This window comes from Buteo buteo, chromosome 7 (assembly GCF_964188355.1).
Source record: "Buteo buteo chromosome 7, bButBut1.hap1.1, whole genome shotgun sequence".
In the NCBI taxonomy this organism is placed as follows: Eukaryota; Metazoa; Chordata; class Aves; order Accipitriformes; family Accipitridae; genus Buteo; species Buteo buteo.
This window is the reverse complement of record NC_134177.1, coordinates 42,008,749-42,035,423: the sequence shown is the minus strand read 5'-3', so window position 1 is coordinate 42,035,423 and position 26,675 is coordinate 42,008,749. Positions and strand designations below refer to the sequence as shown.

Sequence of the window (26,675 nt, the reverse complement as noted above, 5' to 3'; positions counted from 1 at the left end):
CCTTCCCAACATGGCTGCGCCCCGCCGGTCGCCGCCGCGACGTGCGACGCGCGGGGGCGGGGCGGGGAGGCGCGGGGGGTTGTGGGAACGGGCGGTGAGGCGGTGGCGGCGGCGGTTGCGGGCGCTGGCCACCATGGGCAACTGCCACACGGTGGGGCCCAACGAGGCTCTGGTGGTGTCAGGTACGGCCGGTGTCTCGCAGGGGCTGGGGAGGGTGTCCCTGCCGTGGGGGGGGGGGAGGAGAGGGGGCCTGAGGGGTCCCTGTCATGGGGGGGGGTCCCTGTCATGGAGGGGTCCCTGTCATGGAGGGGTCCCTGTCATGGAGGGGTCCCTGTCATGGAGGGGTCCCTGTCATGGAGGGGTCCCTGTCATGGAGGGGTCCCTGTCATGGAGGGGTCCCTGTCATGGAGGGGTCCCTGTCATGGAGGGGTCCCTGAGGGAATTGGGGTGGCTGGCTGTAATGGAGTCTACTAGGAGGAGGCCCCGGTGGGAATTTGGGGGGGTCCTGGCTGTGAGGGGACTCTTGGGGGTCCCTGAAATGCGTGTTGGGGGGAGTGTCTCTGTCCTGAGGGGGTTTTGGGGCAGTGAGGGGGGACCCTGCGATGGAGGGGGTGGGGGTGTCCTGTCATGGAGGGGCGCTGGGGAGGGGGTCCCTGCCTTGAGGGGACCCAGGGAGGTGGTGGGGAATGAGAGGCCCTGCCTGGGTGGGGAGTGTGGGATCTGGGGGGTGTGTTTGGGGGTGCCTGCTGCAGGCTGCTCTGTGATTTGGGGAGGGGGGGGAATCCCCTGTAGGAGTGCTGGGGTGTTGTGGTGGGAGGCCCTTCCTTGAGGGGGCACTGGGGAGGGGGCCTCTGTCATGAGGGGGCATTGCGGCATTGTTTGGGGGGTGTCCTGCTGTGGGTGGGCACTGGGGTGCTGGGGCTGTCCCTGCCATGTGGACCCTGGGGCTCCCCGGCGTGGGGGTCCCTACAGCGCAGAGAGCGGTGGGTGAGGTCATGATGCCAGCGGCACGCCCCAGTGCTGCTGCTGCTGCTTTTGGATGATGTCAAGCAGTGGCACCAGCAAGGCTGCCAGGCTCTGGGCCGCTGCCAACAGCCTTCAGCTTGGATTGCCAAGAAACCATCCTGTTTCTGGGGGGCAGGTTGGCTTTCCTGGGGAGGGAAAGCTGGGTGTGAGCATCCCGCTGGGGCAGAGAGGGCAGCTTGGGGCAGAGCACCACGGGCCTGTCCCTGGGGTGCCTTTCGCATCCACCATATCCTTCTGCTGCTTTGTTACTAGCACGTCACCTGGCCTCTCAGTGGTGCTGTCACTGGACGCAGTTGATGCCCACCAGATATGTACAGTTTTCTCTTCAGGAGAGCTGGTTGCTTAGGTTACGATTAAATAAACCAGCAGTGCAATCCCCTGTGTCTGATTCAACCTGTAGCTGCAGGGTTAAATAAACCAGCAGTGAAATCCCCTGTGTCTGATTCAACCTGTAGCTGCTCCAATACTCTGCTGAAGCTCCAGACTGCACTTTGGCATAGACCAGCCTGCATGCGGACAGGACTTAATTACCATTAGGTGATGTAACAGCTTGCTGTAAGGGCTGGATACTCTGCTCCTGTGTGACAGGCTGGGGCCAAGTGCAAGGTAATAACCAGGTTAGATACAGATGTTGGTCACTTCATGTGTCCTCAGTCGTGTTACATCCTTTCTGTCAATGCTGGACTAGTTTTGTGGAAGGCGCTTTGACGCTCAGACCTAAACTCACCTGGGAGAAAATGCATGTGAACGTCAAGGATGTGCTACGATCACAGCTCTGCCGTGCATGTGAAACTATGTTGTTATGTTTTTGGAGCCAAAGCCTCCAGCAGGCTGTGGCACTTGCTTTTCTGGCTGGTCTGTTATCAGTTCATCTCTCTTGGGTAACAGACCTGTTACGGGAATTACTGAGGAGATGCCAGAAGCAGGCTGCAGTTTTGGAAACAAGTATGCCTGCTGTGGCAGCTGCTTCTGAGGAGATACAAACCGCACCCACCAGCTGCCTGGAGCAGCAGTATTTCTTGCAGTTTTCCTGGTCTTCTGCACGTTTCTGCAGTTCCCAGCTAGGATCTAGAGCTGATACTGCGCTTCCCTCCAAAGAGACCCCCGTCAAAATCAGCGCTGCTTGGTGAAATACCATGTCCTGCGGGAGGAATCGGGAAGCTGTGCTCCAGGTGTGCCAGGATGCCCTTCGGTCTTAAGAGCTTGGTTTTGCTTCTGTTCAGCTCTGAAGTTTACAAAATGCAGCTTGCAGGATGAGCCAGCAGGAATTTGTGGTATCTGGTTGCAGTTCCAAGCATTATGCTTTCCCACAGCCGGGAGCGGCAAGCCGAGGACACTCCTCGATGTACAGCCACGTTCTGGGAAGGGAGCGTAAATCATGCCAGGCTCTGCAAGTCAGAATTGGTTTCAGTGCTGCCACCAGATGTGGTTTTCCTCTGCTGCTGCCCAATGTGGTCTGCAAACGCCTGCTGTCTCCTGAGAGCACAGGCTGTGAGCTTTAGGGGCAGCCCGAGAGGTTGTGGGAGCTCTGTAGAGCCCCGCAGCTCTTCTGCGCTTACGTGCAGAGTGAATGCCAGGGCATTAGTGGGAAGGAGGCGTGTAACTACAAGCAGTTGTGGTTCCAGGAACTTGAGCCGTGTCTCTCCGGGGAAAAGCAGAGAGGACCTTGGGGGCCAGCATTTATTTGTGTGACACTAGGTTAGATTTGGGGAGGGAGGAGGAAGAGAAGAATAAACCAACAACAAATAATATTAAAAGCAGGCTTTTGGCTTGCAGTCTTGAATTGTCATATAGTTGTTATTTGAAAGACTTTACTTTGCAGGAAGGCACCTCCAAATCATGAAGCTGATTGGAAAGTTTTCTTTATTGTAAATTTAGCCTGTGCCTCTTGAAGGAAGTTTGATCACATGCCTCCACTGGCATGTGGATTTTTTTCTGAGGAGTAGTGTTCTTTCTCTTCACTTTCTTGTGAGACGCTCGAGTTCCTCCAGTGCTCAAGGAGCAGCCAGCCATGCCTTGGGAAGGTCTGTGTGTGCAGGAGCTTCGTAGCCTTATTTGGGAAGCTGCTCCCAGGCACGGGTCAGTGTTCCCACTGATACTTGCGTCCTTCCCCTGTTGAGCAACACGGATCTCCTTCTAAGAAATTGCACGTGGTTAGCCAATCCGTCCATGAAATGTAGACCCCAGGCTTTGTAAGAATGCTCCACAAAGCCCTACGGAGACAGTGATGGTCTCTGCAGAATGTGGGTCTAACTTTGCTGGAGGGTAGCCATGCTTGGGAGCCTCCCGGTGAGGTTTGGTGCAAGCTCTGAGGAGGCTTTGGCAGGCACCTGGCCCATCACTGTGTCCTCTCCAAGCACCGCTGCAGCCAGTCAAGTTTTCAGGTAGATACACAAAGTACCTGTTCGTCCTGATATCAAAATGTTCCCACCAGCTAAATAAGTTGTCTCAGATGCATAATGCTGGTTTTGGGTTACAGTCTGGTTGAATACGGCTTTTGTGGCTAAGGATGGATCTGCTAATTTTTAAATACAATGCTATAATATTTCTGCAGAGACTTATAATAAAGAGGTATCATTTATAATGGCCGCATTCATCTTACAGTTACCATAAGTAAATAGTGTTGCCCGAAACTCTACAGTTGGAGCATTTTCCTTCTGGCTGTTGAGGGCAGCAGGGTGGCACCACGCAGCAGTGGTCCAGCAGCCAGAGGAGCCTCGAGGTGAGCACCTGGAGATACGTGACAGGGGAAGGTTGGCACAGCCCACCGTGTTCCTGGGTCAGAACAAATTGCCGTTTCATCGAAAGTTCAGGGCGTGAAAGGTGGAAAAAAAGTCGGCAGAGTTGCGGTCCAGTCACCCTAGCTTTATTTCCTAGGAGAGTATCAAAACAAATACATTGCTTGTAAATGCCTAGAAGAAAACAACTACATTGTATTTGCTGAGTATGAGCCATGCCCTGCTGATCTGACTTCCCTCTCAGGTGAGTTAGCACTCTAAAGGAATGAGGAGAAACAGCAGGTATTGTACACCTTGCCTTTGCTAAGGCTTGTTATGCTCTTACAATTTCTCAGAAGTCAGCTTGAGAATTATGGTCCAGCCCAGTTTCTCAAACTTTACTTTAGTGCAGCGCCCTTTGGGGCTCCTCGATCTCTGTCAAAGTAAGAAAAGAGCTAGCAGTTAATTCCAGTTTCGTGTAAACATTTCCTGCCGCACCCCAGCAGTCAGGGGTAGTTAACCCTTCTGGAGCTGCTCTAAGCTCTCACATCCTGTTACTGCATCCTTCTTATTCCTGCAAGAGGAACTGGTCATGATTTTGAGCCAGTGTGACTGTGCTGTTTTTATGGTACTTCTCGAAGTTTTGCAAGCCTGAAATAAAGGCTTCTTGAGGCTTTGCAAGCCCTTTCTGCACAAAAGGAACTTAGGCAGCTCCTCTGTGGTGTTTCCTTCTCAGGAGGTAGTTCTTCAGCTTTTTGCCGGTGGTGGAGCTCAAGGTTTCCCTTGTCAGGTGCTTGTTAAATCTCCAAGACTTGCAAATTACTCTTCAGAAAGCATAGCAGGAGAAAGAGGTGGACAGAATTGCCTTGGGGCTTTCCTTTTGGTTTCCAAGAGGTATTCTAGGGTAGTATGTCTGTAGTTTTCATTGTGGTTTGTCTTCTCTAAGTTTCTGTTCACAAGATGAGTTAAACTAAACATGTGTTTTTTAAACTTGCTCTGTAGTATTGATAGCCGTAGTTTAAAACAAGTCATTTTGATATAGATTACATCCAAAACAAGCTAGTCAGCATAATCTGCTTTTGTCTGCCGTAGTGACCGTCAGAGGATTTTATGGATTCAACTTGGAACCCTGCATCTTTTAAAATAAATTTTTGTTAACCTTGTACCATTTCTGCATGTGGACAAAGCCTAATTTATATGCACAGCAGGGCCTAAGAACCAGACACTGACTTTAGTCTAGACCCTGCTTTATTATGTGATTTTCTTTATGTATGCCTTTGCCTTTTTCTCTCCTCTCCATTATGTCTTTTGTCAGTAACTGTTTTCAATTATCAATTTTTTCCCTGTCTTTCTGCACTTGCTTGTTAACACCCCATGACATTTCCCAGCACAGGGCCGTTTCTCTAACAAACCCAGCTTCTGTCCGACTGGACCAAGCTGCTTATTCCCAACTTCGGTGGTGGGTCCTCCTGGAGGAGGAGACTCCAGCACCAGATTGCCCTGACGGAGGTATGAAGATGGCAGCTCTCTCTGTGCAGGTGAAGGCAGTGGTGTCTTCTCAGTTCTTGTCTTCAGCCTGTGACAGTCTTTGGGAAGAAATATGGTTACTGAGTTATCGTAGCAGCCTGTTTACCATGACCTGATTTCTGAACACTCACCGCTTCCTGCCAGCATACAAGTGCGTTGCCTCGAGTTACCTTGGGAGAGCAAATAACACAGAGCTTGTTCACAACCTCAAATTGTCCCAGCTTTGATGTTTTGAGCCCTGTATCTCCTTAACTGTTGGGGCTCCTGTTCTGTCTTGCGTTCCGTCCATCAGGGCAGCAGCTTCCTGCATCTGCCAAGAGCTCCGTTTATCTGCAAACTCCCAAGCGATTAATCTCATTTCATAAAAAAAAAATAAATAAAAAAATCCAAAAAACACAGATTATGTGCTTTCTCCTGGCTCTGGGAATTCTTGCTTGAACATGGGACCCCTTCGTTTGGGAAGAGGCCAAGCTGGGTGGCAGCTTCCCGGCTATGAATCCTCCGTTTGTAGTGTGCCTGGCTGCCATACACTGCCCCGGAAGAGGGACAGTGGATGTTTGTGGAAGCAATGGCCAAGTGGCTGTGAGACTCAGGCTGCTAGAACAGTGGGTGTATTATAGCTGGAAAAGGCAATTTCTCTGCCAAATCTCATTGTGCAAGAGGGTTTATTCTTTAGCCTTGCAAAGATTTCGCTTTGTTGGTTCCTTTTTCACTTGCTTTCTGAGACTTGGGAAAGAGGCTGCAGGGCTGCAATGGAAAATGAGCGTTCAGCTCATCTGACTTGCGTTACCAGGACGGAGCTCTGCTGCACTCAGACGTCCAGCTTGCATGAAAGCAACCAGCTGGCATCCCGCTCCTGTTTAATGTGTTAGTTTTCCCTGTTTTTCTTGTGCTTTGAACACTTTTTGACATATAATCTAGCTTGGTAAACTGTGCTGTGCAGCAGTGTTGCGTAGCACTGGGAAGCAAACATGGGGCTTGCTTTGGATGTGCTACTAAATAAGGTATTTCCTTGCATTGCCTGCAAAAGAAAAGAAACGTCTGTGTGGAGAGGCACTTTCTTGTAACAACAGCGGGTTTAGGGTGCAGAGTTTTCTCAGAACATTATTATGAAATTATTACCAGAGGTTTGGTAAAGACCACATAGACCGTGTGAAATAAAATACCTTTCCACGTGGAGCTGCTTTTCCCGACTGCCAGGAACACCTCCCTTCCTGTTCTTGGAAAACAAGGGCCTGGCGAAAAGGCTGAACTAACCGGGCTGACGTCCTCCAAGAAACGCTAAAAGGCGTTGTGGTTAATACGATGCAGGATATTGTATCATCAGCTCCTGTAACTCCTTGCCTGGCTGAAATAGCCTTCCAGCTACAGGAAGAAGCTATCCAGAAGCCGTCTCGGAGGTGGCAGAATATTCCTCTAGGCTGTGGAACACAGGAGACCTGAAGAAGTGTGTAAATCTGTCTCACATTTGTGTTTACTTCCTACTGAAATCAGAAGGTGAAGAATTGTAGATGAGGCCGATGTGCCGGTTTATCAACCATTGCATGGAAGCCAGTGAAGCAGGCAGTATCTTTAGCTGATGGTGGAAGATGGCCAAACACTTGAGGATGGAGAGGAGGAGGAGGAGGAGGAGGATGGGGAAGAAAGAGTCCCCTCCTGTGGTCCAGAGGGCCCTGCCAGCATGCTGGCCTGGATATGTACTGCCTTTGCTTTTTCATTTTGACCTACTGCAGCAAACTTAACAATCGTCGTCTTCCTTGAAGGGGCTGTCTTCTGTGGCTGCGGTATGCTGGCTTCATAGTTCTCCCTTTCCCCTCCCACAACACAAAGCTCCCACAGCGCTGCAGCCACGTTGTTTTCCCTGCGTGCCCACTCTTCCTCTGCGCTGGCTCTGTCTTGCCTGTGTAAATACGTCCCGCAGGGCTGAAACTGTCTGTTGCTCTGTTGGTACAGCGCTTGTCTTGCTGAGGCCCTCGGGCGCTGGTGTAGTAAGTGTGATTATGGATAACAAACTAGGGAGGGAGTGCTGGCTTGATCTGCCTGAGAGACGGCAGCTCACAGCCCTGCCTGGTCCGAGCCGGGGAGCTGCAGAGCTCCTCCCTTGCCAGGCATGAAACCTAGGGCTGGTTGCTGGCAGGGTGCTCTCTTGAAAGGTAGCAGGCGTCTTTTTCCTTGAATCAAAGATATGAAAATCCAGACAGCATCTTCCAGCTTCACTGGGGTCAAATCTTAAACATGTCAGAGGATTTCTGGAGGCTGCCAGAACTCTGGGCACAGCAAGCTCTGTGATGGACCATCCAAGCCTCAGGCACTGTAGCCAGAACTAGGAGATATCTTTGGGGAGCTCAAGGGTTCTTCCATCCTCCAATGCTGACCTGCTAGCTTTTTGGTGGGTTTAAGGGTGGTTTGCAGTGTGGGGTGAGGGAAAGGAGATGGATTTCTTACATGGCTTTCAATAACAGTGTTGGTTAAAGATACTGAAGCATGTACTTACAACGATTCTGGTTGCTAAAAGTGCTTAAACTGCTTTACAAAACTAAAATAAAATCCTGGTTTGAAATACAGTTGCTTTCTGTGTATTATTGTTCATCATACTGAATTATTACAAATACTATTTTCCCATTTTATAAGACAATTCAAAAAAAAGGTTGCCTTTGGAAAATTACCGTGTGAAGCCCATGGAGGTGCAGAAGAGCGTTGGGTTCCCTAGTGGCTGGCTGCGTTATGGCCAACTGAAGGGTGTTCCAGGGCTGCTGTGAATCTTGGAAAGAGTTTTCTGTGTTCATTATTTATCAGACACTGCAGGCATGCTTGGATTCTTCTGGGTCATGCTGCAGAGCTTGGCTTGGTAGCACTGGATGCTGTTAACGCTGCTCTGAGAGGCTGGGGGAACCGATGACGCCCCCTCAGGGTGCCCTTTCCTCAGCACCAAGAGGCTGGGCAGGCTTGTTGTGAAGTTGTTCTGCTTGTGACTCAGTCTGGGTGCAGGTTTTTCCCTGGCTGAGAGCAACGTATGTGTGTGTAATCTCTACAACTCTGTGCTTTCTGCTGTGCTGCAGGTGGCTGTTGTGGCTCTGATGTAAAGCAGTATGTATACGGAGGCTGGGCCTGGGCTTGGTGGTGCATTACTGACACCCAAAGGTAAGGAGACCCCTGTTATTTGTGGGTTTGGAGTAGGAGTTAGGCAAAGCCGCCCCAGTGGGGCTGTCAGCAGTATCTTTAGGAACACGGGACTGGGCACTGCATATGAAACCATGGATGAGCATCAGCCCAGCCTGCTGCCTTTGGCTGTGACCAGCTCCTGGTCCTTTGAAGGAAGGCTGCCTTGCGTACAGCACTGTAAGTAGCTGGAAGGAACAATATGTGCCCTGTGCCTTGAAGCATGGGGAACGTAGGGCCCCTCACAACCACACAGCTTCTGGCTGTCCTCTGCTTTGAGTGGTGGGGGCTGAGGTTGTCCAGGGCCCTGCAGGAAGTAATCCTGTAATTTCAGACTTACCTGACAGTAAACAATGATGTACAAAATAAAATTGCAGGATGGAGAGGTTCTGTGCTGACTATTTGCGTGGTGCAGCTGGGTATCACGGTGCAAAAGACAAAAAAAAGAAAAGAAATCCCATGCTTTCAGCTTGAAAGTATTTTCCAAATGGCCTCTCTGTCCACACCTCTCCTTAAACCCAAGTAAATCAGATTTTTGTTTTCTCCCCCCCCTCCACCCCCCACCCCCTCCTTTTGGTTCATTGTTTTTTATTTACATAAAACCCAAAAAGCTGAGAGGGCCGTAGCCTGGCTGGTCATTGTGTTTCTTCCTGTGCTGGTGCAGTGAGTGCTGAGGAAGGCGACAGCCCTGCTCTCCTCTGCTGCTGCCTTTGCAGCGCTCCGCAGCTATGAGGCTCTCGCAGAGGTACTGGGCAGCGGGGCCACTGGCCTGGCTCATCCATGAGTTCACAAGGGGACCTGAGTTCTGCCCAGTATGGCCCAAATCTCACCCAGTAACAAACACGTTTGTGGCACGCAGTGGGCCAGTGCACCCTCCTGCTCCTCAAGTCTCCTTTTCTAAAGATACACTGACTGCTGTCACTTTGGGAGCAGGCTGTGTTCCTATTTAAAACCACGGGATTTCCTTTCTCTCCCTTTCCTCAGTTGTGGATTTTGTGTGCTGCTTCTTACTGTGCTGGTGTCTGAACTAACATGCTGTGGCAGTGCTGCTGTCCTGCTAACATAGCTCTTGGTCTTTAGGATCCATGGGAATGTTACTTTCTCCTAACACCTCCCTCATGCTCATCACCAATGCAGGTTTCCTCCATCTGTGTAAAAGATAATAGGGACAAAGGATAAAGACGTGACTTTTGGGTTTTTGCACTGAATGATGGCCAGAAGTTGTAGTTAACCCTTCCTGCTTGATCTGGCCACCTCTTTTCCCTGTTCATGTGTTGCCACCAGCAGACAAAGTGAGCATGTTGCTGCCCTCACTCTACAGAGGATACACTGCCGTAGCTGCTGCTCACCTGCGGGTCAGGCAGCTTGCCTTGTTCGAAGGGGTTCTGGCTACTGCTGGCATTTGACTCACGACAGCTCTCAGGTCCTCTCCCAGGTGGCTGGTACTTGGGATTGCTACGAGAGCCTACCATAGTGCTCCGACTGCATGAAGAGGTCTCAGCTAACACCTGCTGCTTTAGCCCAGGCTCTCCAGTGATGCTCGTATGAGGTGGGAAAGGAAGGAAAGGCCCAGCTTGTGGGGTCAATGCTTAAGAACTGCGTTTGATCCAAACAGGCTTAATTCCTGAATTTTTGAGAGGCATCTCGTTGGGAGAACTGTTGATTTGAACAAATGGTTTCTGCTCCTCCTCTGGTGTGAGAAGCCCAGAGAACAGTGCAGGACCTTGACCTGCCATGTGCAGGAGATAACAGATGTATTTGGGAGGCTGACTTATTAAGTTAAGCAAAGGCTGAGTCCAGGGCCAAGAACTGCTTGCCAGGAGTGAGCTGTCATATGATAGAGGTCTGCGCATTATTTAGCAAACAGGGCTCTTGACAGGAATGCCAGCACCCAAACAAATCTTTTACTTTAAAATCTATACCCCTGGTTCATGCCATGGGATATGGGGCTTAATTCTCCTTTAGAAAACAGTGCCTTTCCCAAATACCGTAAGCCATGCCACAGATGGAGCCTGCTCCATTAACATGAAGAGCGAGACACATTTCCTCCTCTGAAATTAGGACATCTTTTCTGGAACTGCCAGTGCTGAGAGCAAGAGAGACAGCAGCAATTGTGTTGCTGTCAGCGGCATCCCGCCAGGTAGCACTAACCTGGGAACAAAAGGAACAGTTAGAGCTGGCAGGGTGCTGGGCTCTTATCCTGCTGCAACCTTGAGGACTGGAAAAAAAGAGAAAAAAAAAATCCAATCCCTGTTTAAGGGTCAGAAATAAAAGCAGTGAGAGAGGCAGCATGGTCTTACATGCCTCTGGGGGAACCAAATGGTATTATTCAGCTTCCCAGAACAGCACTTGGAAGCACCTTCTCTCATCAGTGCCTTAGCCAAGGGTAGGTAGCCAGGTCCCTGGCATTTTCATTTTTCTGGCCCCTCTTAAATGTTGGCTTAGAAGCATTAAATGATTACAAAAAGGAATTTTCTGTGTGTGAAGATTACTCCAACAGAGAATTCCAGCTGACTCCAGGATGGCAGTTCAGGTGGGATACACAGTTTGGTTTCATCTGTGGTGACTTACAGGACGCAGGGTGGAGACGAGCCCCCAGCCTGTTTGTCCTCATTAAAAGAAGCAGCTAGATGCTGTAAACTCCCCACAGTGACCAGAGAAGCTGCTCTGGCCCAGTGTTACGCAGCCCTGGGAGCAGGCAGTGGGAGAAAGGCAAACTGAACAGGGAAAATTGGAAACCTGAAAGTCTCGTCTGTCCTTTGCAATGGGTGTCTTACTCTCTGATAACTGCTTTGTATATTTGCTGTCCTACCCTTATTCCTCGCTGCTCAGACTGTCTTTGGAGGTTATGACCATCCTCTGTCGCTGTGAGAATATTGAGACGTCGGAGGGGGTTCCACTGTACGTAACAGGGGTTGCACAGGTAATAATCCACCAGCTTCCTAACATTGTGTCTAACCGTTTATCCCTCTGTTTTGAGCAGCAGCAACAGCAGCAGCAGCAGCAGGATAACATAAAAACTAATGGTTTTCTAATGGGACGGTTGAAATCTCAATACCCTCGTCTCCTTCCCCTTCTCCGGCACTTGCCCTGGGGCGCACTCCACAGTTTATAGGTAATGCAGACAGATGCATATTTGTCAAATTCCAAATTCAGCATTGCTGTACTGGCTCCTTCTGATAATGCTGCAGACACTTGCTCCAGCTGTAACCCTTTCCTCAACAGCACTGTTTCCATTGTGTGCTTGGTGGAGAGCAGAAGGGCATCTGCTTTTGTGTGGAGCCACAAGCAGGCCAGACTGGCTTCTGGGTTTGGGGCAGGTGGGAAGGCAGGTTTTGCGCTGTTTCAGAAGGAAACCTGTACACGTGTGGGGAAATTGCAACTGTACCTGGCTCTGCAGTTTTGGATATGGGTTTCCACTCAGCCCTTCTTCCTCTGCATGGAGACAGTGCCCATTTTGGATGTTGTCACATTTGAAAGTACAGCATAGAGACCTCGGATGAGTTGCAACATACAGGACTAGCGTTTGCACTGTGAGCCGTTATGAACCAGTGTAACAGTAATTGCCAAACATCCCTGTGACTTGCCAGCTAAGAAGCAGCACAGTATTGAAATTAAATTCCAAGTATAGATTAGGTCTTCAGAAGGCTAAAATCCTGCACTAGCTGATCAAAGCTGTGAATACATATGGCAAAAAATGCCTCCACGTGTTCTGGACAGTGGGATCTGTTTTACCAGCTCCCAGCTTCCTTGCCAGTTTAATTAGGACAGTGGCCAAGGCAAGCATGAACTTGCAGAGATACGTTTCGGCACTTCCAGCCAGTCCTGGAGCGACTCGGCGTGCACGCAGCAGCCCAGTGCAGCCCCTTCACGGTTCAAATGTTTGACCTAATGTTCACTGACACAAGCTCTCTGCCCTATGGCTCCCTGTCCTGACTCCCAGTGCCTTCCCGGCTTGTTATGGCCAACACGAGAGCCAGGCTTTGCTTCCTGAAGCAGAACCTGCCACAGCCAAGCATGTCTCTTGTTTTGCCAAATCATGACTTGCAAATTGCTGGGTCTGACCAAAGTACCTCGAGCCCACCTTGGGTGACTGAGAAAGCTCTAGAGCTGCAGGATCTGTTCCTGGGTGCCTGATACTGTACAGGCATGACCCTGAAGAGCTGGAGACTCACTTTGATCTGCCTTTGGGTCACAGGACACAGGAAAAGGGAGAGGTGAACCAGATCAGGGGGTAGGTCTGTGTTAATGCTAACCCAGCGAGGGCAAAGGCAGGGTTGCTTCTTGCAGCATCAGCACCAGGTTTTGCCAAGCACCAGGGCTCCCGCGGGGGTGGCAGTGTGGGGCCGGGGGGTGGCATCCTGGGTCCATGCTGTGCTTTTAAACCAGTGACACCAGCCAGCGAGAGCATGTGCTGCCCCGGTGTTGGGCAGCGTGGCACAACGAGCCTCTGACAGGGGGCCTTTTGAGTTCTCAAAGCTGCTAGCTTCTGGCCACCTCGCTAGCCCAGCAGAAGGGAAAGGGTCACGGTATCATTTCCAGTCTGGCTCCCAGCCTTTCTCTGCTGATAAATTGCCTTTAAGCGTTATCTGAAAAATCTATTTCTTGGCCAAAGTGACTTGTCTGTCTCCAGTCACAGATGTAGTCCCTCAGCTGCATTCTGCACCTGTCTTACATTACCTGTGATGAGTGCGGCAGGTAGCCCGGGGCAGGAGATGCAAAGGGAAGAGCTGAGTGTGTGTTACCTGGAAACGTGCAAATATTTTACGTTTTTTGGCAGGATTTCCCTAGAGATAATGACGTTACAGCCCAGGTGTGAGGACGTAGAGACGGCGGAGGGGGTAGCTTTAACTGTCACAGGTGTGGCACAGGTACAGTAACTCCAAAACATCATTTCAGGAATGCATGTCTCTAACTTAAATCTAGTTTTCCCCCTTAAGAGGTTGCTGTTGTCCAGGAACAGAAGCCAAATGCTCTGAAACACATTCTTGTACAAAATCACGCTGTCCTTGTTGGTTCAAACACACTACAGCATGTTCCATGTTGTGAAGGGGGTTGTGACCTCTCCTTCTCTCCCCAAAATCATTCCTCTTTCTGGTGTCTCATTTGTCCATGTGGCAAATGAGGTGTGTGGGGGTGACTTGATCTGTTTGTGAAACGCTGAAGTACCACAGTGCCCTTGGAGCTGCGTGTGACCCTGCAGGACTGAGCCATTCACTCCTGAGATGGTATCGAGCGTTATGTTGCTTTGGATTATTATTACTAGCACGTGGACCTTGTAATTCTTCATGGTGAGTTAAAGCTTAAAGAAAGAACTTAGTCCCTCCAGGCACTAAAATTTGTGTGTAAAATTTCTGGCTTGACTTGAATTTTGATTCTCTGAATTTGCCTTCATACATGAGAACCAGCTCTTGCTGCTTGTGAGGATACACTTAAACACTCATGTTTCTTAGACTCCAAGGCCTGCTGCCCTGATACAGAGTTTGTCCTTGTGACCAGGTCCTGCCTAGGGGAAGATGCTGGGAGGGAAATGTTGTTAGCTTTTGACAGAATTTGACTCCCCAAATAGGCAGCTGGATGCTTTGATTTAAAATTGCTCCTGACAGCTCATTCTGGGTGTATAAAACCAAGATAGTGGTTCTGAGTGCACGCAAGGCTGTGGTCACCGAGTGTCCCAAGGCATGTCCAGGTCTGTTGTTGCAGGAGAGGTGACGGTCACATTCACTGTGGTGAGCAGTGGAGCCGAGGGGAGCTGCTGAGTGACGCAGTGATGTGACCAAAATCCCACATGCGTCAAAAGGCTCCCCCCAGGGAAGAGCACCGTGGCTGCTGCAGCCCTTTTAAGACCAAGTGCTTGACAGATTTCACCCAGTGCTTTCCAGAGCAGCGGATTCCTCCGTGGGTTCATTGGTTTGCTCTCAGCTGACATTGCAGAGGAGCTGTGTGCTGTGTCTGTGCGTAAGTGAGGATATGAATTCAGCCAGGAGCAGTTTCTGGGTTGTCACACATGGCAGAAGGGCTGGGCACAACAGCGGATAATCCATCGCCCTGCTGCTGTTGGGGAACGGGGCTACATGCAAGAGCACCAGCATGGGAGCCAGCATCTTGGGCTCATCCTGGCTCTAATGATGTGAACCATTGTCCTTGTTTTCAGTTTTTCAGTTCTTTATATCCATTTAGCTGCTAATGTGTCATGTAACTGCAGTGGTCTTTGCATGGTTGGCAAAATGTGTGCACCCCTCTGTTCTGTCCCCTCACACACATTTCATAAATCTGTAGGCTTTTCCTTCTGCATTTGGAAAAGGTATTTCTGTGAAGGCAGCATTCCTTTTTGACCTAATTTTGGGACATCTTTCCATTGCCTGCAAAATGGTCTAGGCTGGGTGGCGCATGGTAGCAGAAAGCTGGATCACCAGGTGCCTTGATTTAAAAATGCAGCTCCCAATTCATCTCATTCATGTTATTCTCTTCTCACTGTTCATTTTTTCCACTGTCAATTAATTTTAAAGGTTTAGGCTTGTGAGATGCAAGGAATTGCCTTGCAGAAAGCAGGCTTGAGGCAGCTGGGGACACACGTGGCAGAGGTTACCTTAATTTTGCAGAAGTACTTTTGAGGCAAACGTCTTTCTTTTAAGGACTTGTGCAAAAAAAGGAAAAAAGTAAACAAATTATTACTAGAGAAACACCTTTTAAAATGTTTGCCGTACTAATAGAAGTGCTTAATGTACATAAGGATGCTGTTCTTTTTTTGAAGAGGGATGTAATGAGTACTCACCAGGAGCCTCCTTCCTGTATTGGCTGGGTGCTTGTTGTGCGCGGGGATGCTGCTGCCTTAGGCCAAGCTGGGCTTCATATCCTTCTGTACAATTTTTCTGAGCCTCAAGCTAATTGGATTGTCTCTGCTCACCCCTCGCTGTGATTGCAGCTGGCTGGAGCTGGGTGCGGTGGTATCGATCCTTCAGATGGAATTGTTTTATGGAGGCTCTCTGATTTCCTGCCGGCTAAACTCTCTCTCTGATGTGAATGACATTTGAAGAAGCACCAAGTGTCGCAGTGCCCTGTCTGAAATACTGGAAACAAGCTGAGCGCGAATTGCTCAACTCTGTTCTGTTTTGTGCAACCTTTGCTTCGTAGGTTGACATCTATATTCAGTGGATAGCCAGGCTCGTTTGGGCTGTGCAGGGTTTACCAGCGCAGGCAGGCTGCTGGCTAGCTTTATTCAGAGAGGCTGAATCGTTCCTTGCTCCTGTTAAGTACCGCAGGGACTCTCTTAATGAACATCCCGCTCTGTGCTCTAACTGTCCTCTCCATAGCTCCTGAAGGGTGGGGATTGTTTAGAGAGGTGGAATTGCTGGCAGATGCACACCATAAATGCTGCTGCTGACTTTAATGGGTTTTGGTATTTGCAAAAACCTCCCGTTTGCTGCGAGATGAGCCTTGTGCAGGGCCCACGCTCCCGGGTGCAGCTCCATAAGCAGCTCTCCCAACTCCCCCTTGTGTAGAAAGTGCACACTGCTGGCCCGGGGTGCAGGGACGAGAAACCACTGTGGTCTGGCCCTGTAAGGAACCCAGAGGTCTTGGGGAGAAAGCAGAAGAGGATTGCCACGCTTGCCCTAGTCCCTTTGGTTTTAAACTAGGAGACCCAGCCTGAGAAGCAAAGGTAGGAAATAGGCTCAGCCCAGGTTGGTGTTGCTTCGTGTTCCTAGGGATAAGGTCGTGGCAGCTGAGTCTTGGTCAGTTCACTGTGTCCAACACGGTCCTCCTCTGGTCCTCTTAGAAGGTGGTGGCTAGTCCCAGTTGTCCTGTTCTCTGGCAGTGCCAGGGCCGGGTGTTGCTGTTTGGCTCCAGAGGTTAGGTTACAGGAGTGTTTCGGACTCACAGGCTATCAAACCAGGCTTTCTCAATAAATAGTTTTGCTGCTTTTGCCAGCAGTTTGACCCTGAAAAGTGGTCATGTAGGTGTCAGGATGAGGTCTGTAGGCTGTGGACCCATCAAGACGGTGCATTGGGACCCTTGGAGGGCCCCTATGGAGCGCCTGAAGCCTCAGAGATCCTGAGCCAGGACCAAGCTGGCATTGCAGGTAGCAGCAGGTCCAGCCAGGGCCCTTGGGGCAGGACACAGGGTGCCACCAGCATCTCATGGGACAGGAGGCACTGCCCAGCCCAGATGTCTCCATGAGAGGGTGCTGTGGGACCCGCTCAGCACCCAGAGGTCCCAGCAGAGCTTTGTGGCTCATATGGCCCTGCTTCCTTCTCTGGTGCTGCCAGACACGTCCCTCTGTCCAGGCATTGCCTGAGCCCTCAGACTGGACCTGGCCACCAGGAACTGTCACCTTGGTGGGTCGTAGCTCCTCATAGCTGGGTCCTATAGAGCTCCATGACCACACATCTCCACTGCCTAACACCCCGTAAGGATTTTTAACCCACTTTGCCTTTAAAAAGCAGCCCTGTGACCAGCAGGACCATTGTAAGACCCTGGCTTGTCTGGAACTGGGGATGCTTTTACATCTGGCTCTGACTGTGGGATGTGAAAGCGGCGCTGGGGCAGCAGTGTCCCACCTCTGCAGATTGTTACCAGACTGACTGTGCGGAGTGGGACAACTGGGTCCTGGCTGAGGCACATTGGGGTCACCGCAAAGGACGGCTGGGAGCTTCCAACCACAAGCGGGACAAACCAGTGTGCTACGGCCATCTTGTCTGATCTCTCCTTGCAGGGAACGCTGAATGGAGCCCCTGTTCCCAAGCTGCTCCTTGGGCATGTCAGACTCTTCCTTGTTCTCTGCCTTTCCCGTGTCAGAAAAATTAATTCTAGTGAAGGAGGAGGAAGAGAAAGGTAACAAAATGGCTTTTGGCCAGGGGTAGTAATAGAAAGCCTTCTCCTCCTAGGTCTGGTTTTTGGTGCAGTGGCTGAACTGGTAATTCAGGGCTCTTTGGTAGAGTTTTCATCAGGTGGGACTTATAGGGCCAGGCTCTGTCCCCACATCAACCAGTAGCTGCTGCTGTGGGATAGATGGCTGCAGGGAGCACCTCTCCATGCTGAGCTGCAGTCGGGGTCTGGAGAGGTGTCTGCCCCGTACGCTGGCACCGCTGCGTGTGCCTGCAGCAGGGCTCACCCCAACAGCAGTGAGCAGGGGCTCACTGGCTGGGCTGGTGGCCCGGCTCAGCATGGTGACAGCTCAGCATGGTCCCTTGGAGCATTAGTGGCATGGGGGCCTGGCAGCCTGGTGGTGGTACTGCTGCTTCTGCTGCTGCTGCTGCTGTTGGGTGCCTGTCCCTCTTTGGACAGGTGCCTTCAGTCCCTTTGGTTTTATCTCCTGTCTCTAGGTGAAGATAATGACTGAGAAGGAGCTCCTGGCTGTGGCCTGTGAGCAGTTCTTGGGGAAGAACGTGCAGGATGTGAAGAACGTGGTCCTTCAGACGCTGGAGGGGCATCTGCGCTCCATCCTAGGTGCGGACAGGCTCACGCTCTGGAAGGCATCTTGAGTAGCTTTCTCCCTTCTCTGCTGGCTGGTCCCAGCAGTATTGCAGCCACAACGGATGCTTCCTCTGCTGACTGCAGAGGTGGCATCTTAGATTGTTCCTCCCCTACAGCAGCTCCTGCTGTGTTGCTGGGGGTTGTGATAAGTGAGTTTTCAGTGCCTGCAGTAAGAGATGTCTGAGTCCCCATAGGTTACAGGTGTGTGTGGTGGTTGCACTTGTGAGACGGATGTCCATCTGCACTGCAGGGTCTGGGCAGAGGATTATGCCCTTGTGCCCAGACCTCAAGAAATTAGGGGCAACAAGGATGTTGCTGAGCTTAGGCCTACGCTGTTGTGTGTTACCTGTTCCAAATAAAGTGCTTCGCCTTCCTTCCCTCTGCAGGTACCCTGACAGTGGAGCAGATCTACCAGGACAGGGATCAGTTTGCCAAGCTGGTGCGGGAGGTGGCAGCTCCTGATGTGGGTCGCATGGGTATCGAGATCCTGAGCTTCACCATCAAGGTACACCCAGACGTAGGGTGCTGTGCTGTGGGGCTCCGGCAGCGCTGTAGAAGCAGCACGACAGAGCCTGGCCCTGTCTCCTCTGCTGCAGCTGGCTGAAAGGCTCCGGCTGACAGCCTGCCCCAGCCCTCCGGGAGTTTCCATGACAGCCGCTGCAGCGTGTCCTGTATCCAGGCAGCTGGGCAAAGAGCACCCGGTAGCTGCCTCTGTAAACATGGCTCGTGGAGAGAGCTCGCTGATAACCAAGCCTCCAGGGAGTCAGAGGGAAGATGGTGGGAGAACCTGCCTCTCCCTGTCACACCTGTTTCTGCTTGGCAGCAGGCTGACATGGCTCATTCTTAACCTGGCCTAACCGCACAAGTGATTGCTCTGAGCTTCAACAGGAAGAGAGCAAGATGGAATCACTCATTTGAAGTGGTTGTGACTTATCTTCCCCTCTCCAGGATGTCTATGATAAAGTAGATTACTTGAGTTCCCTGGGAAAGACTCAGACTGCGGCTGTCCGAAGGGATGCAGACATCGGTGTGGCAGAAGCCGAGCGAGATGCTGGCATTCGGGTGAGTCCGGAGATGTGCTGGGCTTCCCTGCAGCAGCCTGTTTTGCTCCAGCTGTACACCCTGGACCTCTGCTCTCTGTTTCCTCTCTGCAGGAGGCAGAGTGCAAGAAAGAAATGCTTGATGTCAAGTTCATGGCAGATACCAAAATAGCAGATTCCAGACGGGCTTTTGAATTGCAGAAAGCTGCCTTCAGTGAGGAGGTCAACATGAAGGTGAGAGGTATCAGACAGCCCACTGCTGTTCCCTGGCTGGTTCGTGATGGTATTGGTAGCTCTGGGATTTGCCAGCTTCCTCCTCTTGCATGTGTTAGGAGAGCTGGAGGTGGAGAACCTGGGTTTCTATGTCAGTGTGAGCTCCTTGCAGCAGATTCCTCTCCTGTTCGCAACAGTTAGGTGTGACTAGGAGAGGAAAGGGTGGGGAGGGTCATCCAAGCTGAACCTGGAGCTGGTTGGGCTCAAGTACTGTGGGAAGAGCACACAGGGAAGGACAGCAAGTGCAGTTCTGAGGATTGGGATGACACCCCTGGGTAGGTTTGGGAGCAGGAGCTGTGTCTGGTTTCAGGGCCTGCCAAGGGTCCTTATGTCTGCGCACAGGAGATCATGGCCAAGATCCCTCTTCTCATCTCTCCTGTGTGCAGACTGCAGAGGCCCAGCTGGCCTATGAGCTCCAGAGCGCCCGGGAGCAGCAGAAGATCCGCCAGGAGGAAATTGAAATCGAGGTGGTGCAGCGCAAGAAGCAGATCGATGTTGAAGAGAAGGAGATCATCCGGATGGAAAAGGAGCTGATAGCCACTGTGAAGCGGCCGGCCGAGGCTGAAGCCTACCGTATCCAGCAGATCGCCGAGGGCGAGAAGTGAGTGAGCCCGTGACCCGGTCCAGCCCTGAGCCTGGCTGCACACGGGGCTGGGGTGAGGTGGGAGAAAAGTGCAGCGGGTGCTGCTCTGAGACCCAGCTTGTGGGCTCTCTGCAGGGCAGGCATGTGGCTGACAGGGAGGGAAGCAGTGCTGGGTATGCTGCAGGGATCTGGGCAGCTGGAGGGCTGGGTTTCCCTTTCCAGGGTGAAGCAAGTCCTCATTGCGCAGGCGGAGGCAGAAAAGATCCGCAAGATCGGAGAAGCAGAGGCTTTTGTAATTGAGGCCATCGGGATGGCAGAGGCTGAGAGGATGAAGCTGAAAGCTGAAGCGCTCCAGCAGTACGGAGAAGCTGCCCAGCTGGCTCTAGTGCTGGATGCGCTGCCTGAGGTGAGGAGGGAGCAGCTTTCCCCTGCTCTGGGGAAGTGGTGGGGAGTTCCCAGGCTGAGCCAGGTCTCCTGGGGGCAAAGGGAGGCCCCATGTGATGTGTAGGGACCTTGCCCAGCAGGGTGATGAGCAGCTCTTTGACTCTTTGCTTGTTCCACCCTCCTTCTGTGCTTCCCCAGATCGCTGCCAAAGTGGCTGCTCCCCTCTCCAAAGTGGACGAGATCGTTATTCTCAGTGGAGAGAGCAGCAATACAACATCCGAGGTAAACCGTCTGCTGGCCGAGATCCCTGCCTCTGTGCGTGCCATCACTGGCGTGGATCTTACAAAGGTAAGCCGGGCACCGGCAGCTGGCAATTTCTGCAGCTCTTAGGGCACAGAGACTTGCCTGAAAACTTACAGACTCCTAGGGAGCCTCTCCTCCCCCAGCCCTGCCCAGCTGCAGAGTGCAGGCAGCTCCCTGCTTCCCCCTCCTCCAACCCTAACAGCTTCTCTCTTCCCCCCCTACAGATTCCCCTGATCCAGAAAGCCACCGGGGCCCAGGCATGAGGCTGGGCAACCCAAAGCTAGTGAAGATCACTCCCTGTTATGCACTCAGACATCAACTGCCTTCAACACGTGGGAATTCCTTTTATATCAAAGACAATTGGAGTTTCATTTTTAAGCTCTGGTGCCTTATTTTGTAGGGCCAGAAAGATGCATGTCCAATCAGCTGCTTTTTTTATTACAAAGGCTGGGAGGGGATTTATTTTGTAATTAACTGTATATTGTATCAGGCCGGGGTTTGGATCCGATGCCCAGTTATGACTGGCAGCTTGTCTGGTGTTGCAATCCCAGTGCCTTGCTGTTCTCTGTCCTTGGGTGGCCGCCCAGAGCTTGGAGCAGAGGCTCGGCGGGACACAGAGCATGGAGTGTGGAGCTGTAGGAAGAGAACAGCCAGGACCCACCTCCCCTGGGCTCCCTGCCCTCCCGCAGCGACCCTCCTGGGCACTGCCCAACCCTTGCCTCTGCCCACAAGCTGTTTTTGTGGCTGGCTTTCCCCATCCGAGCGTCTCACCCACAGGGCCCTCGCAGTGCTAGCACTCCTGCCCAGGCTGGGCTTTCCTGGGGGTGGCAGTCACCCCCCGGGGAGGCTGACAATCAGACACTGCCAGTGGGTGCTGCCCGCTCCCATGCTGCCTTCCCTCGGGGAAGTTTCCTCCCGGGATCTGGAGAGGAGAGAGCCTGGGGGGAGCGGACAGAGTGTTAGCGGAGGGAGCCCAACTCAGCCCAGGCTTGGCAAGGTCCCACCACTAGGAATGCCAAAAAGTAGCGCTTTGCCAAAGCTACCCCCTCTGAGAACGAGGCGAAACCACCGAGGCTGCTGTCCCTGAGTGCTGTAGTACATCTTGTCCCCCCCAACTACTAAACTACCATGGGTCAGAGGGAGGTGGGGGACCAGGCAGGGTGCTGTGGTGGGGACGGGCTCCTCCAGCACCACAGCCTGTACAGCTGGCAGGGGACCAGCGCCCCTGGGACTGGTGCCGTGGCCCTGAGTGCTGGCCGGGGGATGCCCCGACAGGCAGTGCAGAAGCCCCTACCTCGCTCAGTCCCCCTCCCTCGTACGGCCAGTGGCTTTGCTACCCTGAATGACAATGTGAAAGAGGTTGTGCCTGTGTGTGTCCTGTACTCCCCACAGTGCCACCGTGGCCCTGCGCTGGCCCATGCCGCTTCCCCAGCTGTCTCGACGCCTGTGTTCAGTGCGACCGTAGTGGCCAAACCCATGTGTGAAGTCAGCCTGGCGCTGCTGTGGGGTGGTGGGATGGTGACCCGCACAGGCACCGTGGGGTGCTGGGGGTCCCTCCGCTGGCTCATTCACCCACAGCTCGGTGCCACCCCCCACCTCGTTGCCGTAGGGTGGGTGCAGGGACCCGGGCCAGTACCGGCCAGTCCGTTTGCCAGGAGTGACCGGCTGCGGGGTGGATGGGTGCTGCGGGGGCCGGCAGCACCCCGTCCCCCTCCCTGCCGCCGGGGTGGGGAGAACCGGCGTTATCAGCCCCCGGCTTGTGCTCGCGCCGCGGGGCCGCCGGCGCAGATCTGGCACTTGCTGGCGGGCGTGCCGGGCGAGGCGTCCTATCTGCATGTGCGTGTGCATGCCTGCGTCCCTGCGACCGTCACTGCTGTATGATAATAAAGCCTTGTCACCGTGTGCCTTGGCTCTTGTCTTGTGCCTGCTGCACCCATCTCCCCTGCTGTGGCATCCCCGGGGCCTAGGGCAGCGCCAGAGCCGGTGCTTGACGGGCCGTGGCATGGGCCGGCTGGGGGCTGCTGGCCCCGGAGCGTGCGGGTGTTCCCGCTGGGATGGGGGAACAGGGGGTGCATGGAATTGAGGTCCCAGCTCATGCTGCTCTTGTAAAACTGCTGGGAGCTCGTGGCCTCCCCACGGTCACCATGTCCCCGTGGGCTCCTCGCCCCATCCCTGGGGCTGCTCCTGGCCAGCCCTAGGTGGGGACAGAGCCTTGTCCTGCTCCCGCGTGGGTTGAGCATGGAGCCAGGAGCCACCGAGGGTGGCTGATGAGCTCCAGGTGCATCGCCCTCATTGACTCGGGGAGCTGATCACTGTGGGGGCACCCCAACCAGTGGCACCCCAGGGTTCGGAGCAGGGCTGACGTGGACCAAAGGCTCTGCCTGTCCCAGCAGCCAGGCTGGTGGCAGCAGCTCGTGCTGCCACCGTCTCCCCCTGCTCTGCCGCTGACTGCGCGCAGCCCATGCCATTGCCCTGCCGTGGGACCCCCGGCCCAGCCTGGTGCACCCTTCCCTGCACTGGGGGACAGCAGGGTGGCTCTGGGGGGTACCTGTCCTTCTTGGGGTCAGCCTACAAGCAGGACCAATGGTGCTCACGTGGGGGGGCTTTGCTGTACTGCCCTCCCAGGCGCGAAGGCGATTCCCTCGTGCCCTCAAGTTCTTCCATGTCCCTCCCGAGCTGGGCAGGGGCATGGGCAGGACAAAGGGCCCCATCCCAAGCACCCTGCAGCAGGGTGGCCCTGCAGATATGCCGGGTGGGGACAGCTTGGCAGCCCCCAGCGGCGCCTTATCTGCAGCCAGACGTGCTGCCCTGGAGCAGCAGGGCTGGCAGGAGGGCTGCAGCACCCGGGGGTCCCCTGCGGCACCCGGGGGTCCCCTGCGGCACCTGGGGGTCCCCACACCAGCTCTGTGGTGCAGGCCTGGGGGACACTCGGGGCCCCCTCTGCCCCACGGGGTGCAGGGCCACAGGGCAGGGCTGCCCTCAGGTGCTGTGGGTGCTGAGCAGGCAGTGGGGCTGGCGTTGGGTTAATCCCATGGGGCTCACCTGGGGCTGGCAGGGCTTGGGGGACTCTTGGGGACACTTTGCCAATGTCCCCGCTGCAGGTGCTGGGGTGCCTGTGCTACAGTTTGGGGAGCACTCCAGGCCCCCCCAGGACACCTCTGGGTCACAGCAGGGGCCAAAGACAGGAGGGGACAGTCCCTTGCAGCCCCCAAGTCCCGGCATCCTCATGCCTGGGGACGGGCTGGTGCCAGGGCTTGACCCTGTGCCTCCTCCTGCCAGGGTCCCGCCAGGCTGGGGGGAGCGTGGGAGATGCTGTCCCTGTTCCTGTCACCCAGAGGTGAGAGCGGGTCTGGGGACATCTCGCATGGCAGGGCAGGGTCCCTGATAGCCGGACACTGCTGCTTATCGGGGTCCCCACGCAGGCGGTCCCGACGGGGGATTATCACCTCCCTGCAGGCGACTTCCAGGAACGCTGTCGTGTGCTGGTGCAAACAACCCGGCGCAATGGCACGGTGCTTGCTGCAGGATGTGGCCCTGTGGGGACAGACAGGGCTGGGGACATGCATAGCTGGGGGGGACAGACATATGACCAGGGTCATGCATAGGCAGGTGACACTCATGGCCAGGGACTGCAGCCATTTGGGGACACACGTGGCCAGGGGACAAGTATGATGGTCATACTTGTCCCCTGGCCACGTGTGTCCCCAAATGGGTCATGCGCAATGAGGTGACACAACCCTCTTGGAGACACACATGGCCAGGGGGACATGTCCTTTGGGGACACACGGTTGAGGGATACATGCCTCCAGGGGACACATCCCCCTGGGACAGGGCACATACAGGCGGGGGACATGTACTCCCAGAGGGCATGTCCCTGCAAGCTGGGGAGCACATTTTTGGGGGGAGGACACGCTGCTAGGGGACACGTCCCTCAGGGGAGCGTATATGGCCAGGGGACACAGTGCTTTGGAGGTCACCCACCCCAGGGGGACAGAGGCTCCCTACATTCACATGCATGTACCTCATCTGGGGGTGCCTGTGCAGGGTGACCCCCTGCACCCACATGTCCCCCTGCCACCATGCCGGGTCCCATCCCCGTGGGGCTGCCACCCTGCCATGTCCAAAGCCCCTGTCCAGCAACTGGGAACCAGTTTGCAATCTATAGCTCCCCGTTTGGGGTCCCCCCCCACCTATGGGGACAGACCATCCTGGTGACCACAGGGGTCCAGGCAGGAGGACAAGGGGGTTGCGGGGGGCCACCCCCCGTGCCAAAGGCCCCCCGCAACCCCCCTGTCCCCAAGCCCCACTATATGGGCTATGCCAGGCTGGGGGGAGCTGCTTGGGGCTGTGCCCCCCCCCAGGCATGAAGGGGTTAAGGGGCCCCATCCAGCTGTGCAGTGCAGATGTGAGATATGCAGATGAGGCAGAGCAGGTTTTATAAGGCGGGTGCGGACGCAGCACCCCGCAAAGCCTCAGTGCCACCTCCGTAGGTAGGTGCCACCTCCTGGGGAGCTGCTGTCCTGCTCTGGGGTGGTGGGACTGTGGGGGGACAAAGATGGGGTAGGGGGGATGTTGGGGTCAGGGGACTATTGGGAGCCTCCATCCTGCTCCGGGGTGGTGGGATTGGGGGGGGGATAAAGGGGGTACTGGGGTGGGGAGGTTATCGGGACCCTTTATCCCGCCCTGGGGTGGTGGGACTGGGGGGACAGGGATGGAGTAGGGGGGGTGCTGTGGTCAGGGGGGCTATTGGGAGCCTCTGTCCTGCTCCAGTGTGGTGGGACTGGGGGGGGGGGGCAAGGAGGGGGTAGGGGGGATGCTGGGCTGGAGAAGCCATCGAGAGCCTCCATCCTGCTCCGGGGTGGTGGGACTGGGGGGGAAAAAGAGGGGGTAGGGGGGATGCCAGCGTGGGGAGGTTATTGGAAGCCTCCATCCTGCTCTGGGGCAGCAAGACCGGGGGGGCCGGGATGGGGTAGGGGGGATTCCAGGGTGGGAAGGCGGTGACCCCGGTGGCCGTGCTCCCTAACGGTGCTGTCCCCATCCCATGCAGGCACTGCTCTCCGTTCGCCCTGCGGCACGCTGCCCGCCGCCCCGGGCAGGATATCATCGTATACTGTAAGTTCACTATGAGACACTACAGTATAGATGATGTACTCCCCCGGGCTGCACCCGCCGACGGGCCCAGAGCGCCGGCTGCGACGTGGGACCACGGCGTGGGGCACGGAGGGATGGGGTTACGCGGGGCTGGGACGTGGGACACGGGACCGGGGGACGTGCTCGGGGGGGGTATGGGGTGGGGAAGGTTGGGGGGACGGGGGCGCCCCGAGGTGCGGGCAACTCCGGGCGCAGCCAGGGACCAGCGGCCGGCGGGGAAACCGTTACCATTACTGAGTTTAGTAATGGTAACGGTTCTGCCGACGGTCGCGCACGCGGCATGACATGGCACGGCACGGCACGGCACGGCATGGCACGACATGGCACGGCACGGCACGGACACGGTGATGGAGCCCAGGGGTCGGGCATGGGGCAATAAAGGGGGTTATGGCACCATGGCTCTGGCTCTCCTTCCTCACCGCGTCCCCTGGGGGCTCTGGGCACAGCAGTGGGGCTGGGTCACTGGGGTGTACTGGGGTGTACTGGGGTGTACTGGGGTGCTGGGGGGCTCAGGGGGTGCAGGGAGGGACAAGGAACCTTGGGGTGCCTTTGGGTGTTGGGGGGTGCAGGGGTGCCTCGGGGTGCAGGGTGACAAGGGGGTGCGGGCAGGGCTTTGGGGTGCGGGGAGTGCCGGAGTGCACTGGGGTGTATTGCAGGGGGCACTGGGAAGAACTGGGAGGCACTGGGGTGTGTTGTGAGGGAGACTGGGGAGACTTGGGGAGCATTGGGGTGTGTTGCAGGGGGTGCACTGGGATGCCCAGGATTACATTGGAGAAGAGAAGTGGGAGCATTGGGGCTCACTGGGGAGCATGGAGGAGCAGTCGGATGCATGGGCTGTGTTCCGGGGGCACTGGGCATCCTGGGGTGCACTGGGATGGGCTGAGGAGTGTTGCAGGGAGCACTGGGACACACTGGGGTGTGCTGGGGGGGGGCACTGGGGTGCACTGGGCTGTGTGATGGGAGCACTGGGACACACTGGGCTGTGTCGTGGGGGGCACTGGGTGCACTGGGCTGTGTGATGGGAGCACTGGGACACAC

At 54.5% G+C, this 26,675-nt stretch overlaps 1 protein-coding gene across 5 annotated transcripts; it reads left to right on the top strand.

Annotated features, from left to right (window-relative positions):
* The first annotated feature begins 67 nt into the window (after positions 1 to 67).
* On the top strand, positions 68 to 22,386 carry FLOT2 (flotillin 2). Of its 5 annotated transcripts, none has more exons than XM_075032734.1 (11): positions 68 to 182; positions 8,330 to 8,411; positions 13,210 to 13,300; positions 17,753 to 17,876; positions 18,290 to 18,408; positions 18,852 to 18,965; positions 19,058 to 19,177; positions 19,603 to 19,817; positions 20,022 to 20,205; positions 20,382 to 20,531; positions 20,711 to 22,386. In XM_075032734.1, exons 1-11 carry the CDS (start codon positions 134 to 136, stop codon positions 20,747 to 20,749), a joined length of 1,287 nt encoding a protein of 428 aa, XP_074888835.1. In that variant the 5' UTR covers positions 68 to 133; the 3' UTR covers positions 20,750 to 22,386. The 5 variants fall into 5 exon arrangements, with proteins under 5 accessions (XP_074888835.1, XP_074888837.1, XP_074888840.1 ...); XM_075032736.1 differs by lacking the exon at positions 13,210 to 13,300 and adding an exon at positions 11,262 to 11,352 and having other exon boundaries at positions 72 to 182; XM_075032738.1 differs by lacking the exon at positions 13,210 to 13,300 and having other exon boundaries at positions 168 to 182.
* The last annotated feature ends 4,289 nt before the right edge of the window (positions 22,387 to 26,675 follow it).

Excerpts from the sequence above, each read along its gene's own strand:
- FLOT2 (XM_075032734.1), top strand. The coding sequence starts at position 134 with ATGGGCAACTGCCACACGGTGGGGCCCAACGAGGCTCTGGTGGTGTCA. Across the intron at positions 18,409-18,851 it reads TCCTGAGCTTCACCATCAAG|GATGTCTATGATAAAGTAGA; the intron begins GTACACCCAGAC and ends TCCCCTCTCCAG. Across the intron at positions 18,966-19,057 it reads AGCGAGATGCTGGCATTCGG|GAGGCAGAGTGCAAGAAAGA; the intron begins GTGAGTCCGGAG and ends TCCTCTCTGCAG.